At 43.2% G+C, this 19263-nt stretch overlaps 1 protein-coding gene across 1 annotated transcript; it reads left to right on the top strand.

The window, feature by feature from the left end:
• Positions 1-512: 512 nt before the first annotated feature.
• NEK2 (NIMA related kinase 2) lies at positions 513-12250 on the top strand. Its single transcript, XM_030872957.2, has 8 exons — positions 513-659; positions 1839-2056; positions 2326-2566; positions 4648-4730; positions 5471-5597; positions 6642-6861; positions 8281-8406; positions 11183-12250. Exons 1-8 carry the CDS (start codon positions 564-566, stop codon positions 11407-11409), a joined length of 1338 nt encoding a protein of 445 aa, XP_030728817.1. The 5' UTR covers positions 513-563; the 3' UTR covers positions 11410-12250.
• The last annotated feature ends 7013 nt before the right edge of the window (positions 12251-19263 follow it).

Below are 19263 nucleotides of genomic sequence, written 5' to 3'. Positions count from 1 at the left end.
TCCTTTTCAGCTCTGTACTCAGTTCTCACCCAGACTTTAGCGTGACCCTGCCCCGGGCTCAGGGTACAGGAACCTGAGAGAGGAGGGCGCGTACAAAGAATGGGTTGTGTGACAGGTCAGAGTGCAAAGGCAGCTGGTTGAGGAAGTGAGCAGAAAAGTCTGAAGAGAGGTCTCTGGACTTCGGTTGCCTTGGCGACCTCAGCCAGAGGAACAGGGTGGCGGGGAACCGCCTGCCACTGCGGCTTTCTGTGCCCCGCCCTCTCTTTGGTTTTAGCTCCGCCCCTTTCTCCCGAGACGTCGGAAGCAGACGCCGACACCGACGCCGACGCGGTTGCCTAGCGATACACTTTTCCCAAGATGCCCAGGGTGTTGTGTTCTTCTTAGCCAATCAGAGAGGCGAAGCGGCCTTACCGCAGGCCAATAGACTGCGAGGCGGGGGCCCGCGACGGTTAAACTGGGCTGGAGACTGGGGCGGCCTGGCGCTGTGGCTTGAGGTCTCCGACTCGGTGGCTGCATATCCGCGACGGTGGTGCGACGTTCAGGTGTCCTGCGCGGGTCTGGCCATGCCGACTCGGGCGGAGGACTACGAGGTGCTGTACACCATTGGCACGGGCTCCTACGGCCGCTGCCAGAAGATCCGGAGGAAGAGCGATGGCAAGGTGAGCGCGGGCTTGGTGCCTGTCTCCGCCCCCGCCGCGGTTGTGCAAACTGCGGGGGGCGCGCCCTCTGCCGCCGAAGGGAAGCGAGGGGCCTGGGGCTGTGCGTCTGGAAGGCAGGGAGCTCAGAAGAGTTAGCCATCTCCCCTCAGGTCTGTGTCGGTCCTGGGTCTCTCAAGGGATGGGAAACTGTGTCCCTTTTTCCTTTTTTTTTTTAATTTTTCATTTCTGAATCTGTCCTTAATCTTTAAATAAAATTAATAGAATGTGCCAAATAGAATATTGTCAAATACATAACACCGCTTTGCTATTTACATGAGATTGCGCATTTTTATATATTTATGTTATATGTATATATATATTTTCCATCTTTTTTCCTTTCTCTTCCATTTTATTCCTTTTTCCCAATTTGACCTGCTAAGGGCCTTCAGTTGGTGACAGCTAGCTGACTCCTGAGCTGTTTTTTTTTTGCGGTACGCGGGCCTCTCACTGTTGTGGCCTCTCCCGTCGCGGAGCACAGGCTCCGGACGCTCAGGCTCAGCGGCCATGGCTCACGGGCCCAGCCGCTCCGCGGCATGTGGGATCCTCCCGGACTGGGGTACGAACCCGTGTCCCCTGCATGGGCAGGCGGACTCCCAACCACTGCGCCACCAGGAAAGCCCTCCTGAGCTGTTTTTAGAGAAGAAGAGCCCTCTCGGTCATGAACATCAGCACCTCGAACTTTTATGTCTTGTAGTCAGAATTCATTTAAAATACCCATTATTCGGATTTTTGGATTCAGATTTCCCAAGGTGTGTAGGTAGACTTTACACAAAGAAACAATGGAGAGGAAATTGGCTCTGACGGAAGGACCTTTACTAAAGTTCTCTTACCTTGGAAATCTTGACTTGGAATGTTCGAGGACTTTGACCACCTCTGCCCCAGCTTTGACCAGCTTTGACTAAGCAACGGAAGTTAGGCGGTTGGGGGAGGTCTAATGTACCTCGTCACTCTCTGTTGCATCATTTACTGCTGAAAAATTAGGGGAGGATTATGGAAGTAAACTCAGGGGTCCTTAGGTTCATTGAACTACATTAGATGATGTCACTGTATGATCTACTTACTAGAGAAGTAATTTTTAAAAGTTTTTAAAAAGGTTTTGAGTATAACAAGTTTATTTGTACTTGGAAATTTTTATTTCAGATCTTAGTTTGGAAGGAACTAGACTATGGCTCCATGACAGAAGCTGAGAAACACATGCTTGTTTCTGAAGTGAATTTACTTCGTGAGCTGAAGCATCCAAATATCGTCCGATACTATGATAGAATTATTGACCGAACCAACACAACACTGTACATTGTAATGGAATATTGTGAAGGAGGGGACCTGGCTAGTGCAATTACAAAGGGGACCAAGGAAAGGTAAAATCTCTTAAATGGGCCTAGTTTTGCTTCTGTTAAGCATCCTGTATTAGGATCAGGGACAGAGTACTTAGTAATGCGGAAGAGTCTTCTGGTGTTTGTTTGGTGGGTCCACGGTACTTTAGAAAATCCCTGGTATGTCAGTACCCATATATCATATCAATTTATTTCCCTATGTGTACACTTTGAAAACTAGATAATTCACATCATCCCATCTTTGTTATGGTTTTATTCAGAAGTTATAGGCTATATAACTGCTTTGATTTCAGACAATACTTGGATGAAGAGTTTGTTCTTCGAGTGATGACTCAGTTGACTCTGGCCCTAAAGGAATGTCACAGACGAAGTGATGGTGGTCATACTGTGCTGCATCGGGATCTGAAACCAGCCAATGTTTTCCTGGATGGCAAGCAAAACGTTAAGCTTGGAGACTTCGGGTTAGCTAGGATATTAAACCACGATACGAGTTTTGCAAAAACATTTGTTGGCACACCTTATTATATGTCTCCTGTAAGTATTTCAGAATTTAGATGCTTTTTAAACATCTTAATGCTAAACACTCAACTTTTTGTTTGTTTAGTAATATCCAATAGCCAAGAATTAACAATACTGTTTTATTTTAAATTTATATTTTTCCAAATGGACCACCAGACCATTAAGTTCCTGTATTAGCAATATAAATCAAGCTTTCATTGAATGACTACCAAGTGCTAAGCTCTGGGATCACAAAGATGAGATAGGTTTTGTCTCTGCCCTCAAGAGCAGAACTTCCCAAAGTGCCGTAGGTCCTGGACACCAGCTGGAACTCATCTGGGGTGATCGTTTAAAATGCAGAGTCCTGAGCCCCAAATCCAGTGAATTTGGATCTCTGGACAGGTCTTTGCACTCATCTTCTTTTTTCTTTGTTTGTCCTCCACCACTTTTTATTTTGGACTTTGTATTTTAACAGACCTTCTAGGTGATTCTTGTGCATGGAGATTCAGGACCCAGAAGGCTCACTCACTTCTGACAACATATTTTTGCAGTGTTAACTTTTTGTACTTATTCTTTTTTTATTGCCTTTTCCTACAGTGCAGCTGCAGAGTCCACCCATTTACCTGTTTCCTCAGTTGCTGAATATTTTGTTTCCAAAATGTCTCACCATTCTAAAGAGCACTGCTATGCATGTCTTTGTATGAATTATTCTTTCTTCCTTTTTGGTTATTTCCTTGGTGTTTAGCTCTCGAAATGACATTTCTGGGTCAAAGGGTATGAACTGTTTATGGCTCTCTAGTGACTTTTGAAAAGCTTGAATCAATAAGTGATAGCACCAAAGTGTTGTATATGAAAGATGAGCAGATAAAGATGGAGAGAGATTTATTTTTTTAGCTGTTCACAAACATTTTCAGGATTTTCTCAGTCTTTTTTAGTTACGTTAACCAATCTGACTACAATATAAAACGTTGTAAATTAGTGATTTTTTTTTTTTTGCGGTACGTGGGCCTCTCACTGCCATGGCCTCTCCCGTTGCGGAGCACAGGCTCCGGACGTGCAGGCTCAGCAGCCATGGCTTACGGGCCCAGCCGCTCCGCAGCATGTGGGATCCTCCCGGACCGGGGCACGAACCCGCGTCCCCTGCATTGGCAGGCGGACTCTCAACCACTGCGCCACCAGGGAAGCCCAGTGATTTTGTTTTTGACTCAGATTAGACATGGCCAGAGCAGTGTCGTTTTCTCACTGGATCAGATTCCAAATAGAAAGTCTTTGATATAAAGGAAAATTATCCAGAGGTGGTTCTTGGAAAAATTGAAACCTGCACAATTCTTTTGTTCCTGTTCCCCCCTGCCCTTGTAAATAGATCAGTTTAGCCTTCCCTATGGGATTGTCAGGAAGTGGCACCAGACTCCCCTGTTGGACTTTAAATTACTAAGAAGACTTCTGAAGATTTCAGTACAGTACTTGCCTCTGTGCCCTCTGTTGAGAATAAGAGCCGTGGTGGACTGTTGTTACTGTACGTGTGGAAGAAAGGCAAACAATTAAAATAGGAAGTGAGAATATTACTTACTACTGTGGTATATAAGTGGACTAAGGGAAAAATATATAAATGAATAATTCAATTAGCCATTTATGTCTATATTCATTTAAATGTGGGCTAGATGTTATTCTAGAATTTTCTGTGGTTCTTTTAAAATGGAGTTTCTAGATTATGAATTCTTTGAGGGTAGAGGGTAGAGCTATCTCATGTTCACCTTTAACTTGCCAGTGCCTTGCCTGTAGTAACATAATAAATATTTGCGAATGAAAAATAAGTGAATGAATTATATATGACAAAGTATATTAGGATAAGATCATTGCCTTTTTTCCATTATAAATTTGAATATAAAGTACCATCTTTTTGTTGTTATGATACAAGATCTAATCAGCCTTTTGTATTTGAAATTTTTGTTATAGATATAAAATATTTATAATATAAAATTTGTTCCCTTCTTTTCCTTGAGTGAATATTACCAAACTTTAAGGTTCCATTTTTGTCCCGGGACTAATTTTATAAGTTTTAAAACAAAATGAACTTTAAACTCCTATTTTCTTACCTTTTTTTTTCCCCCCTTAAGGAACAAATGAATCACATGTCCTACAATGAGAAGTCAGATATCTGGTCACTAGGTTGCTTGCTGTATGAACTGTGTGCATTAATGTAAGTACAATGAAGACAGATTTTTAGTCTGAGGTTTACACTTAGATTTGTCACCTTTCACCAGGTTCAGCTTTTTGAGCATCCATGCACATTCAAGTCTGAAAGAATCATACGGTGGGTTAAAATTAAGGTAGATGGACAGGTTAAAAAAAATTATTTACAAATTAGTAATATAATCCCTGAGGCTGGATCTAGACTTGTTCAAGCTTCTAACCTGGTTAGATGTTTCTCTGTTAGACTGAGCTTAGCTCAAGGGGAGAGCATATAGGTCAAGCCTGTGGAAGAAATGAAATAAAGATCTAGAGAAGCAGTCTAGGGTTTGGACAGGAAAGAGTTCTGATTCTTTCCCTTTTTTCTTTCTGTTTTTTCCCTTCTAAAGTATTCTGTAGAGCAGTGGTTCTCAACCAGCGAAGGGGAATTTTGCCCCCCAGTTTTGCCTCCCATGGGACATTTGACAATGTCTGGAGACATTTTAGTTGTCACAACTAGGGATAGCTACTGGCATCTAATGGACAGAGGTCAGTGATGCTGCAAAACATACTAAACAATGCACAGGACAGTCCCCATAACAGAATCATGTGGCTCCACATGTCAGTAGTGCCAAGGTTGGGAAACTTAGCTACAGAAGAAGATCCTAGAAGTAGAAGCATAAATACAAACTGGACCTTAAACTCTGCTTTTGGTTTGCTTCTTCTTATATATTTTCATTTTTACATTTAAAAAAAAATTTTTTTCCCCAGGCCTCCATTTACAGCTTTCAACCAGAAAGAACTAGCTGGGAAGATCAGAGAAGGCAAATTCAGGCGAATTCCATATCGTTACTCTGATGAATTAAATGACATTATTACAAGGATGTTAAATTTAAAGGTAAAGTTTATAAGATGATATACTGTATGTTTCCATCTCTCAGCTAAGTTTTGCAGTGTATACTCTCGTGGAGCAATGAGTCTAAAGAAACATTAAATATATTTCTTTAGCTAAATCTACTGTTACCACGAGTGAAAACATGTATCCTTGGCACATTGCAGGCCTGCCTTCTGTGCTTTCTTTGTGTCTCCTCCCACTCTGCCATGCTAACAGATGGTTGGTAGCAAGGAGGGATTGCAATAAGGATCCAAATCCTCAGTTCCCCTTGTCCTTGCCTACCTCAAAGTGGCAGGTGGTACAGGAAGGGGCCAGGAATAATACCTTATTACTCTGCCTCTAGCTCTGAGAGATTAGAGATCATTAGAGATGGGAATCGTGGGGGAGGGCTGACTAAAAAGAGTAGAGGGGAAATAAAGAGATTATGTAGAAAAAAATCTGGCAGTGGGATGGGGAGGGAGATGTCCTAGGGATCGGGCTGTGTAAGAATAGAGTTAAATGCTGTGGGAGTTCAAAGAGAAGGAAGGATGCAGGTGAAGTAACAGGATTGAAGGTCGGTGAGAGAGCACCCTGCTTAATGTAGTTTGGAGATGCAAGGGCAGTACGTGCCCTGAAACAGACCGACCCTAGCAACGCTACCCAGCACAGCACAGGGATTGAGCCTTCTTAGGTTAAAAGGGGAAAAAAGGTAAGTTAAAATGTGCATTACTTTGTGGACCCAGAACCTCATGAGTTAAAGCCACCAGTGAACTTATTTTTCAGGTGTTTAAGACCCATGTGTGTGTGTTGGGGCGGGGGGAATGGGCAAAATGGGCGAAGGGGGTCAGTTGCATGGTGATGGATGGTACCTGAACTTGTGGTGGTGATCACTCTGTAGTATATACAGATGTTGAACTATAGTGCTGCGCAAGTAAAAAAAAAAAAACCATCTGTAAAGGAGTCCTTTCTTTTGCCTTGGAAATGTATGCTGTTTTAAATGTAACTGCTCTTTCAGGATGAGTAGTCCATTATGTAGTGTGCCTGTAACACCGAATATTTTTTTCCCAGGATTACCATCGACCTTCTGTTGAAGAAATTCTTGAGAATCCTTTGATAGCAGACTTGGTTGCAGAAGAGCAAAGGAGAAATCCTGAGAGAAGAGGGCGGCGATTAGGAGAACCAGGAAAGTTGCAGGACTCCAGCCCTGTATTGAGTGAGCTGAAACTGAAGGAAATACAGTTACAGGAGCGGGAGCGAGCCCTCAGAGCAAGGGAAGAAAACCTGGAGCGTAAGTCTGAGTGGGGGTGAAGCACAGAGAGCTCCAGGAAGCTTATTCTAATGTATGTGAAAATCCATCTGAACAGAGGATCTCATGTCTGTGTTCTATTAGAACGTTTTTATAAATACTTGCGAAACCAAGATATGCACATCAAGCTTGCTGCACCTTCATGTTGAGCCTCTTTCTCTGAGATCAGCTGTTGTCGTCACATTGTTGGGCCGTAACTGTGACAGCCCAGCCCTGGGCTGTAGAGTCACTCTTTTCTTTATCTTTCTTAATATATGGACCCTGAGGTTTCCCATTGTAAAGAAGGTCTTAGAATTTGCCAGCGCTTCTCCCTTCTGATACGCTGCTCCAACACAGCCCGGGTCTGAAATCCTACAGTGTGTAAGACTAGATGTATTTGGGCAGTTCCACAGAGCATGTGGGTACAAGATACTTAAATACTCTGATGGGTATTGACGGACTGGGTGCTAATGAGTTTTTGATGTTGAAACTCTGTCTACTCCACTAAAGTGAGAGCTGCTACCCAGGTTTTAGGATTCTGCAAGGCAGCAGCAGCAGTGCAGCTCTGCATTTTGACATCGAGGGATGAGACGGGCTGCGACTGTCTCCTTCCCCCCTCATGGCTCACCCAGTCTCGCTTCTGCAGCTCGATGCCGATGCAGACTTCATAAGTGTTTTTCTATTTAAACGTACTTACAAAGCATCTAAATGCGTTTGTTAATGTTTTACTTCCTAATGATAATTGTCTAGTACTGTGAGATACGCTGTCTGTGGGAGGTACAGCCTGTGCTTACCTGAAAATCTTTGTCTCTTCTGTCAAAAGAATTCTTTAAAAAAAAACCCACAAAAAAGAAACAACCAAAAACTTTTCATTAAAACTTTCCCCAGTGTTTTGTGATTTCACAAAGCAGCTGGAATCTGAACTCTCTGAATGCTGGGCCATGAATAAATAATAGCCTTTGTTAGTACCACCTAACTGAGCTGTGGTTTTTTCCCTTCTATTTGGGTGCTGTCATTCACCCAGAGGGAGAAGGGTTTGTACCGCAGCCGGGTAACGCCCGGAAAATGAACTGTTGCCCCTTCTCCGTGGAGAGCAGGGATGGCAGTAGCTCTTTGTTTTCCCCCATGAGTTATTCCCACAAATCACAACCCTTTGGTTGTGAAGCTGACTTTGTCCTTGTGCTTAAGCCAGTCCTTAGGAGAAAACCTAAGACAACAAACAACATACTAACCACACAGCATTATGAAACGGGAACAGTCCGGTTGGCTGGAGTATACAGTAGGAAACCCTTCACAAAACATGACTCATCAGAGGTCAGGCTGTTAGCCTTAGCGATAAGGAAAAGCGGTAAGATTACCAAATGTGAACTGTTTATGCCACTTGTTAATTTCTTTCTTTCTCGTTCCATTCCCTTCTTAAAGAGAAGGAACGTGAGCTTTGTGTTCGTGAGAGACTGGCAGAGAACAAGCTGGCCAGAGCAGAAAGTCTGTTGAGGAATTACAGCCTGCTGAAGGACCAGAAGTTCCTGTCTCTGGCGGGTGGTCCAGGTATGAGAACCAGCTCAGAGAACAGAAGTTGGTGCCACAAATGAGGAAACGGGCACCAGCGTTGCCCCGAAGGTGGCTTTGGCAGCCCTTTAAATTTCCAGAGTCTTGAATTTTATGATGGAGTGAATTGAATATATGCATTTCAGTGGAGATAAAAATTGTGTTTTAGCAATGACTGACTTAACTGTGATCAGAGACATGAGGCAATGAGTCAGGGTGATTTCATCTTCGGTTTTATTTGCTTTATCAAACTGTGTTCAGTATTTGATATTTATTTTTAAAACCTAGGTCATTTTATAGAAATGCTGTGCCTTTCAGATTTTTCTCTGGGTATATTTTCAAAACTCTACATTTCTCTCCATTTTCAAGTGAAAATCCTAGCATTTTACTATTACCACACGACCAACTCATATTTGCCACATCCTTCATAGAAAGTATGGCTTAAAAGGTGTGATAAGCCAGCTGTAGAATAGGCCATTACTTTTGAATCTTTGCTAAGACCCGTTCCAATTGAAACGTGTATGTCAAAGTGTGACTGCTTAATACCTGCGTATGCTCTGTAATAAGTGAGGGAAACAAATGAAACCAGTGATGGAAGTAAATCTCTTTTTTCTCAATATTGCTATCTACCATTTCAGTGTTTTTATAATATTTATTTCAGCTTCTCTTAGATTCCACACTGCCATCCATAAAGATAAACTAGACTTAGATCATGATTACTGTGATAGAGTGAGGAGGAATTTTTATCTGGGTAAGCGTCATGCATCAAGCCCGTTGCCAAGAACTATATGGAAGGTCCTGTTGGGGACGGCTCTCCCAGTTAAAGAGTTTATTTACATCTTGCCCTGAGAGTCTTTGAGCAAAGGGTGAGAAGAGCTGGCAAAGGATGATGTGTTTCACTTCGTAGGACACGTAGGTAGAAGAATCTACCGGTATGCGAATCATGGCAAAGACTTAAAATGAGCTGTGGGAATGGTGTCCAATGTGGGTAGGAGGTGTTTTAAAGTACTGAGCATGTCAGAGCCCTAAGAAAAGCAACAAAGCGGTGGGGAGGGGGTGCCCTTGTGAACTCAAGACAGTTGGAAATATCCTCTCCCCATCCTTGGGCTATAAAATTCAGACATGAGGAAAACAAATAAATTGAGATCATCACAGTAAGCAACAGCATCTTTTAAAAGCTCTACTTAGTCTATTTAATGAAATACTAATTCTTTTTTTAAACACTTTCTTATAAAACTGTCTTATTAGTAGGATTTACAGTTTACACTGTCTGTTTACAAATGTATAGGTGTTTGTGGTAATAAAGGTGGATCTATTTGAAACAATGGAGTTGAGGCCTAAAAGCAATCTCCTAAAATGCTTTGCAGAGAAGCCGTGTATGAAATAGGAAGTTGGGACAGTCAGAGGGCAGCCTGCTCCTCCCTCAGGGCGTCTCCATTTCTTTGGACTGGAACGTTCATCTCTAGCTAGTCACGTGACTTCTTACTTCCTCACTCTCATCAGGTCTCTGCTCAGAAGTCACATTATTATGCAGCTTCATCACTGCCAACACCCCCAGCACCTCTGTCTCCCTCTCTCCGTGTTCATTTCCTTCACAGCACATACCATCCTCAAATATTCCTCATATGGGCTTGTTTATTTGTTTATGGTCTATCTCCTCCTACCACAATAGGGCCTTTGGTCCACAACGACCCATACAGTGAGCTCAGTAAATATTTGAACGTATTTCCTTTAAATGAACTCAAAGGAAAAACAAAAAGGTTTTAGAATTCAAACCTTCAAGTCCCCGACCCCCAGATAGTTGTCAGTTCCTAATAGTGTAGCCACTGTAAGTAGATTATTATTTTTTTCATGTTAAAAGAACAGTTCCCTCACTGTTAACTCGATTTACTTTTACCATGCTGAATCTTGCTTAGGTTCTTTTTGGAAGAAGTTTCTGGTCAGTTAAGCCGCTTTAAAATGTGTTCTTAAGTATTTAGCCAAAACTGTAGGTGCTCGCTGTGAAGACGAGCTTCTGCTTCCGTACTTTTCTGGAAGTAATGTGTTCTAGGTAGAATGACACTTGCTTTCAAGCATAGAGATAAATAACATTGGTTTCCAGAAGTTTTATATTGTGGCCCATAATCCTCAGTGCATTTAACCTTAAGAGGAATGTTGATTGTGAGAGAATAAAACATAGGTTCCTTGATTTTTGGCTACAGATTAAAAGGCTGATTGATTTCTGCCAACCTCATGCCCCTAACCTGTTAAAAAAGAGACAACAGATCCAAAATGGAGTCACTGGTCACCAAATGTCACCAAATCAGGACTTAATACCTAACTTACTGGCAGTTTCAGCCTCTCTCAGGAATGGAATCTTAAACCAGTTAATCTGGAATTACCTGGTCAGCACTAGTGAGGTCATCTGCCTGATAGACCCCTGCTGTCCCCTAAAGGACAGTGACCTTGCCACAGACAATCCCCCCTTTGCTGGTGTAACTTCCTGGTCCTGCCCCCTTCTACCTATAAAAGCCTTTCCTTTTGTACAGCTCCTTAGAACTCCTTTCTGTCTTCTGGATGGGATGCTGCCCGATTTATGAATCGTTGAATAAAGCCAGTAAGACCTTTAATGTTTGCTCAGTTGAATTTTGTTTAACATTCCTATCCCAGAGAGAATAAACAGGTACCCAGATTTCACATGCAAACTGACAATAAATATTTTGGTAAGTTTGATAAGTATGGAGGAGTTCATCTCCTGTTCATGAAACTCAAAAACCTTTTTCTTTTTTTTCTAAAGAACTTTTTGATCTTACATCCTCGATAACGAAGAAGAAAGTTCATTTCAGTGGGGAGAGTAAGGAGAATGTCATGAGGAGTGAGAATTCTGAGAATCAGCTCACCTTCAAATCCAAGTGCAAGGACCTGAAAAAAAGGCTTCATGCTGCTCAGCTTCGCGCTCAAGCCCTGTCAGACATTGAGAAAACTTACCAACTGAAAAGCAGGCAGATCCTGGGCATGCGCTAGCCTGACCCAGAGACACAGACCTGTGTACAGTGTTTAATGTTGCCAGCCCTTTCGCGATGGGTATTCTACTGCTGTAGCCTGTATACTTGGTTCTGCGAGCCGTGCCTTTTCTGTAGTAAGCAGGGTGGTTTGGTATTACTCTTGCTGTTTTTCAGCAAGAATTGTACCAATGGGGCTTCCCTGGTGGCGCAGTGGTTGAGAGTCCACCTACTGATGCAGGGGACGCGGGTTCATGCCCCGGTCCGGGAAGATCCCACGGCTGGGCCCGTGAGCCATGGCCGCTGAGCCTGCGCATCCGGAGCCTGTGCTCCACAGCAGGAGAGGCCACAACATTGAGAGGCCCGCGTACTGCAAAAAAAAAAAAAAAAAAAAAAGGTATTGTAAAGAACGCTTCATAGAAAGGAGAACGCTTTCTTGGCCAGTTGGGTTTTTAATCCTGTGTGTGATTACTACTGGAACATGAAATGTTATATTCTATATGTTGGGGTGGGGAAATAATATTAGAAAAAGATATTTACCCAGGAGCAGCACTTAGAAGTTTTAAGGGACTGAAGTGGTGTGCTTACAATTGTCACGTCTAGAGTTAAAATTTAAGTCTGAGGCTTTAAATGTTCTTGAGCTTAGAGAAAACCTAATTGGATATAGATTGGTCACTAATACCTTGACATCTCGCTGATAAATATCCCCTTGCTCTGTAGTTTAAATCTGTCACCTTTTGTGAAAATCCATCACTATGATGTCTCCACTCTTTTTCTTTCCCTTTTTATCCTGTTTAACAGTATGTGAGCTGTCTGTCATTTGCCCACTCTTTTTTCACTAAATAAAAGAATTCTTTAGTTTTCCTGTATTCATGTCGCCTGTATTTGTTGATCTTAGTTGGAGGGAGTCTGTGTTTGTGATATTTAGGCATTGGAGGGTAGGGAAGAGAATGTGATGCTCGCAAGAGCTATACGGCACTTTACTACCCATCTCATTTGTCCATCTAAGCCAGTGGTTCTTACGGGGGCAGTTTTGCCCCCCAGGGTATATTTGCAATGTCTGGAGATATTTTTAACTGTTATGATTGGAGGGAGGGTGCTACTGGCATCTCTTGGGTAGAGGCCAGAGATGCTGCTAAACATCCTATAGTGCACAGGACGGCCCTCACAACTAAATGTCAGAGTACCACTCTTGAGAATCCTGATCTCAGCTGAGACTTGTTGGAATATACCCCACCCTTGAAGGAAACTTATTTTGGTTTTGATGGATTTTTTTTACATGTCTGACTTTTAATATGAATTAGCAGTCCTTGCTGTGCCCATCACATTTTTCATGTGATGTTTTCCTGGCAATGCTAATCCTTTTAGCTTAATGAAATAAGACCAAGTTATGAAGGGTTATAATGTCATAAATGGGAAGAAATAGCTCCTTTATTAGTTATCTTATTATAGGTTTATTACACCGTTGATAACGTAGTTCTATCAAAGATATAATATCGAAATACAATCAGAAACTGATTACCAGGCCTTTATGGTATACCCACAGATTAATCCTAACAGAACCACTTTGATGTAAATGTTGAGTATAATTTGCAGGGCCCAGTGCAAAATAAAAATGTGCTTCGAAAAGCAGGAAACAAGTACCATTAAAAGTACATATGGGACTTCCCTGGGGTGCAGTGGTTAAGAATCCACCTGCCAATGCAGGGGACACGGATTTGAGCCCTGGTCCGGGAAGATCCCACATGCCACGGAGCAGCTCCGCCTGTGCGCCACAACTACTGAGCCTGTGCTCTAGAGCCCGCGAGCCACAACTACTGAGCCGTGTGCTACAACTGCTGAAGCCCACGCGCCTAGAGCCCATGCTGCGCAACAAGAGAAGCCACTGCAATGAGAAGCCTGTGCACCACAACGAAGAGTAGCCCCCGCTCGCTGCAACTAGAGAAAGCTCGCGCGCAGCAACGAAGACCCAACACAGCCAAAAATAAATAAAGTTTATAAATAAATAGATAAAAGTAAAGGTATATATAAAGCCTTGTCCTTTCTTCCAAGGTCCCTCTGCTTATTGTGGTGTTGTTTGCTATTTAATTTTATAAGTAAAGAGAATTTGAAATTTTAAATTATTAGCATGAACTTTACTATTCATCTTTTATGTAGTGTGATGCCAGTTTTAAATGCAAGTAGCAGCACATTTAGCTCATCTGTGGGATCACTGAAATTATGTAATTCATATTTTGTGACTCAAGCTGGCCAGAAGAGACACACACACACATGCCTGTGACAGGTGCCTGGGGACGCGTGACTCTGGCACCTGCCTTACACACTGCTGGTTTGGAGAAGTGGAGCCCACAGCCTCCACTGCAGCAGATAGGTCCCCCCAAGGATCTTACACCTCCAAGCTGGGACTTTCCTTGTACCTTGATCGAGGTGCCTGGATCGCCCCTGCCAAGATAAGGCCTCTAGCTGGCTGCCCACCAGCTATGCTCTGGGGCTGCCAGCCGAGGACGGGGGAAAGGCATTGGGAGGCAGCTGCCGCCAACCCCTCTCCGGAGAAACTTCTGGGCACCCTTGCCCTGCCCATGCTGAGGCCCCTCTGGGAACAGAGTGTGGGAGGCTGGGTAGGGCTCGGTGCCCCAGGGGCGGGAGGCGGGACCATGTGAGCTGAGGCCCTGAGCCCATACCTGCACCCCTGCCCCACTGGACTGGACTTACAAAACACGAATTCAGCAACACATGATGAATTTCAAGACTGCAAGCGCAGAGCATTAGACTCCAGGTGGACCCTTCTGAATGCCAGCTCCTTCTACATGTGAGGCCTATGTGACTACACTGGACCCACACTCGTGAAACCAGTCCTTTCTTTAGGAAACTCCTTTCCTACCTTAGGAAATGAGGTTCCTTTCCAGTTTTAATCCTGTGGCATGCAGAGCTTCTCTAGTTTCCCCTATCTCAGACTCCACCTTTGCTTTCATTCCTTCCTTCAATCAACCAACCAACAATTACTGAGCACCTACTACAGCTAGGCACTGTTTAAGGTGCTGAAGGTACAGCAACGAAGAAAGGCTAAAATCCCTGCCCTCAGGGAGGTGCCGTTCAAATGGGGCAAGATAGTAAACAAAGAAGAAACAAGTAGGGGGAGTCAGTGCTGAGTGCCACTGAGAGGAATGAAGCATGAAAGGGGCGGAGGATTGGGCGGGTGCAATTTTAGAAGAGATGGTCATTAGTGTTGAAGTGGGGTGAAGGAGAAAAGGAAAAGGGAGGTTTGAGTGGGGTATGTGGTCGGGGAAGAGATATCAGTAGGGGAGGGGAAAGTCGAACATGACTGGGAGATGTGATAGGGCAGTACTTGAAAGCGAGCAGAAGCTTGGAAACTGAGGAGTGATGTTTTTATTTGCTTATGCATCTCCACCCCTAAAGCTCGGAACATCTGAGGGTATTTGGGCAATGATGATCGTAATCTAAGAAGAGGATTTCTTTGACGGGGGAGCCGGGAGAGTCCTCCCAAATGATGCTTCTTCAGCATCACTTTCTAAGATATTTCTAAGGTGCATTGCATGACATCAACACCATACTTACCATTACAGTCTTTTATTGTTTACACAATAATGAATTTCACCAAGCACAGCCTGCTCGTAGGCATTTGAAAAAGGGTCATTGGATTTGAGAAAGATTAACCAGATGCTCTGAGAGACAGCAACCACAAGGTGGCACCATGGGTCTGTTAGACCGGAAAGCCCACCCTGTCCATATAGCCCGTGCAGTTGGTTTGCTACTGAGAGATTGCACGTGGGCCTTGGTTAAATGCCTTATTCTCATTATTTCATTCAGTCCTCACAACACCCCCTGAGAAGTTGACATCATTAGTGTCACATTCTACACGGGGGAACTGAGGCTCAGAGATCACAGCTGGGAAGAAGCACGGTTGGCTTCTGAAATATTTCTGACTCCAAAGCTCATGCTCTTGACTATAACCCTCTACTGGCCTGCCTCCACAAGACAGCAAAAGTTTACCTTTGTCCCCAAACCATCTAGTTTCCCCTAATGATGAGTTAAGGGTGAGATACCCCATAGCCTTACCCAAGACACTTGAATGATGCTGAGCCGGCATGGCTAGGGTCCAGTGGCCTTTCAGACCTGCTTGCTTGGGGAGACAAGTTACTGTTTGGGGAGGGGGTGCCCAAGAGGTGGTTTTCCAGTGACCCTCACAGGACCCCAGGCCTTCCCTTCTTTCCTCAGCATCTTCTCCAGGGCCACCTTACTCAGGCCTGTCCTCCCTGGAGGTATTTTGTTTCCAGGTGACTTTCCTTCCAGGATAAAGCCCATATCCCTCAAAGACTCCAGGTAAGGCTGCCCTCCCAGGATGAACTGAGGATGAAAGCAAAAGATGATGCAAGGAAGCTGATTAGAAAAGAATGGAGAGAATGTCTATGGTCCAACAAGAAAGGATTGTCATTCATTGGCCTTGATGGCTGGGAAAATATAGATCCATACTGGATGGATGGATTGCACAGCGAGGAGGATGACGAAAGCTGATGGAATCCACGGGTGTGTGAGGGCCCGCCTTCCCCGTAACCCCGGCTCACCCCACACTGGAAGGGCAGAGGTCAGCGACCTGGGAACCCCCCACATCTGAAAGGCTGGGTTCAACCATACTCAGAGGGGCCGGTAGGGGCACCCTTGCTTACCTCCACCAAGGCTCCTCCTACATTTCTGACACCATGGCCACAGCCAGGGCTCTGAGGCTCCACAGCTCTGCTGGAGCTACTGAAACCCTAGACATCTAAGGCTGCCCATCACTTGACACCCAGCCAGGAAGGAAACCCCCCCCTCCTCCCACCTGCCCCGACTTTCTCTTGAGACAACATGCTGGCCCTCTTGATACCACTGGGTGCTCCTTAATCTTAGCCACACATTTACAGGAAATGTTCACAGCAGTTGATTTTATTCAATACATTTGTTTTTAAAGTCCTTAAATTATGAAGTGATAGCATCAATGTAGAAAATCTTAACAATATTTCCATTGCATTTTGTTCAGAGATTGTGACCAGATTTTAGAATGTGATTTTTCTTTGCAGCTTAATATGTGACCAGTGGAACATTCTATGAATTACAGGAGACAAAAAAAATCTATGTTCTTTTGTAAGACATGATGGTTAGCTTTCTCTGGGCAACCCTGACTGATACATAATGTATATCTTTTGATATGCATATTTAATTATGTCCTTGCTTATTATTCATCTGTTTAGTTTGTTAAAAACTCAAAATGTGTCAAAATGTTTCACTGCTATTGTTTTTCTGTTTCTTCTCCTATTTCTAACACCTTTCCCTTCAATACATTGAGATAGTGTTATTTGTCACTTAAAGGTTTATGAGAGTTTCAGCTTTGAGAATTATATCCTTGTTAGTAAAATGGTTCTCTTTGTGTAAAGATGTTTGTAAAAATTGTTTTGTCTGACATTGATATTGTTCACAATCAGTATACTGTCACTGATATTGGTATTGTTTCTTGTTAGTTGCATTTGCATAAAATACTTTTGTTATGTTTACTTATAAATTTTATTGTAATTTTGCTAAATAAGTTTCTGATGAACAGCATATAATTAGGTTTTGTTTTTTTTTAAACACAGTCTAAACGTCTCTGTCCTTTAATGGAGGAATTCATCTAACTTAGATTTATTTTTGTAAATTGTAAATTTGGTCTTTGTCCTTTTGTGGTATTCGAATCCATTAAAAGTGTTTTCTTGTTATTTCTGTTTTCAACCCTTTGATAAACTACATTTTCTCTACATTTATGATTTATAGTTTTTGGAGCATATAAGCAGTTCCTAATTATATATGTAAGTAGTTCCTAGTTTAAGTATATCATTGGTTTCCAACAAATTTTTCAAGAGCACTCTGTTAACTTGCATTTCTTTACATTGCAGTGGAGAAATCAACAGTAAAAAAAAGATTCTAACAATATGGAAATATATATAGTAAAAATTAAAAAGTAAAAGTTCTCTCATCCATGATCCCACTTTCTGTCTCTCTTTCCAGAAGCAGCTGTTAACAGTTTGGTGTTTAGTGTTTCCTTCTAAACCTCCTGTGTGTGGCAGGGTTGGGAGGAGCTTTCGAGTGGGGAGTCTCTATGTATGGAGGTCTGTGGTGTGTGTGCGTCTACATATATGTATCTATCTGAGTATGTGTATTTAAAACACACTCACACATAGGATCTTTTTTTTTTTTAACATCTTTATTGGGGTATAATTGCTTTACAATGGTGTGTTAGTTTCTGCTTTATAACAAAGTGAAGCAGTTATACATATACATATCTCTTCCCTCTTGCGTCTCCCTCCCTCCCACCCTCCCTATCCCACCCCTCCAGGCGGTCACAAAGCACCTAGCCGATATCCCTGTGCCAGGCGGCTGCTTCCCACTAGCTATCTACCTTACGTTTGTTAGTGTATATATGTCCATGCCTCTCTCTCGCCCTGTCACAGCTCACCCTTCCCCCTCCCCATATCCTCAAGTCTGTTCTCCAGTAGGTCTGTGTCTTTATTCCTGTCTTACCCCTAGGTTCTTCATGACATTTTTTTTTTCTTAAATTCCATACATATGTGTTAGCATACGGTATTTGTCTTTCTCTTTCTGACTTACTTCACTCTGTATGACAGACTCTAGGTCTATCCACCTCATTACAAATAGCTCAATTTCGTTTCTTTTTATGGCTGAGTAATATTCCATTGTATATATGTGCCACATCTTCTTTATCCATTCATCCGATAATGGGCACTTAGGTTGTTTCCATCTCCGGGCTATTGTAAATAGAGCTGCAGTGAACATTTTGGTACATGACTCTTTTTGAATTTTGGTTTTCTCAGGGTATATGCCCAGTAGTGGGATTGTGGGGTCATATGGTAGTTCTATTTGTAGTTTTTTAAGGAACCTCCATACTGTTCTCCATAGTGGCTGAACCAATTCACATTCCCACCAGCAGTGCAAGAGTGTTCCCTTTTCTCCACACCCTCTCCAGCATTTATTGTTTCTAGATTTTTTGATGATGGCCATTCTGATTGGTGTGAGATGATATCTCATTGTAGTTTTGATTTGCATTTCTCTAATGATTAATGATGTTGAGCATCCTTTCATGTGTTTGTTGGCAGTCTGTATATCTTCTTTGGCACACATAGGATCTTAATACATGCACTGCTCTTTTATTTGCTTTTTTCAGTTAGCAATAATCCTTTCCTTTTGGTGCATATAAACTCTCTTCTTTCTTTTCTGAATAGCTCCTTTGTGTCAGCTTTTGCATTTATCCCAAACTCTTTCTAGGAAGGTAGCCTTACCTCCAGTCGAGGAGAACAGCATACCTGGAGTGCCCAGCATCTGGAGAACACAGCCCCGTCTCAAGAACTCGGGGCCTTGGGGATAGGTTGGCACACACCTTTGAAATACTTATTCCCACAAGGCAGTTCACCTGCTCCAGTCACAGAATCACTGGCCCCAGCTTGGCCCTTGAGAACCTTCTTGGTCAATTAACTGGGGAAATGGTGGACCCAGCAAAAGGAATCCTCTCAAGCAGGGCTGACTGTCCCAGAGCATGCTGGGTAAATCCTCATGATGCTTGATGGAGACTCCCAGGGTTTGGAACAAATCTGACATGAATCTCCCCTCTGCTCCTTCTCAGCACAATGTTGGCCCACCTGCCAAGAGAACCACGTCCAAGGGCTTCCTACTGGGGGTCAACTCTGAACACAGAGAGCTGAGAGCCTCACTTAGACACTCAGCAAGGGCCCTGCCTTCGGCCTGTTTGTTTAACCTCTCTGAGCTTCAGTTTCCTCACCTGGAAAAAAGATTAAGTGGGACAGGGACTTCCTTGGTGGCACAGTCGTTAAGA

Source organism: Globicephala melas, chromosome 1 (genome assembly GCF_963455315.2).
Source record: "Globicephala melas chromosome 1, mGloMel1.2, whole genome shotgun sequence".
Taxonomy (NCBI): domain Eukaryota; kingdom Metazoa; phylum Chordata; class Mammalia; order Artiodactyla; family Delphinidae; genus Globicephala; species Globicephala melas.
This window is presented reverse-complemented; position numbering and strand designations above follow the sequence as displayed.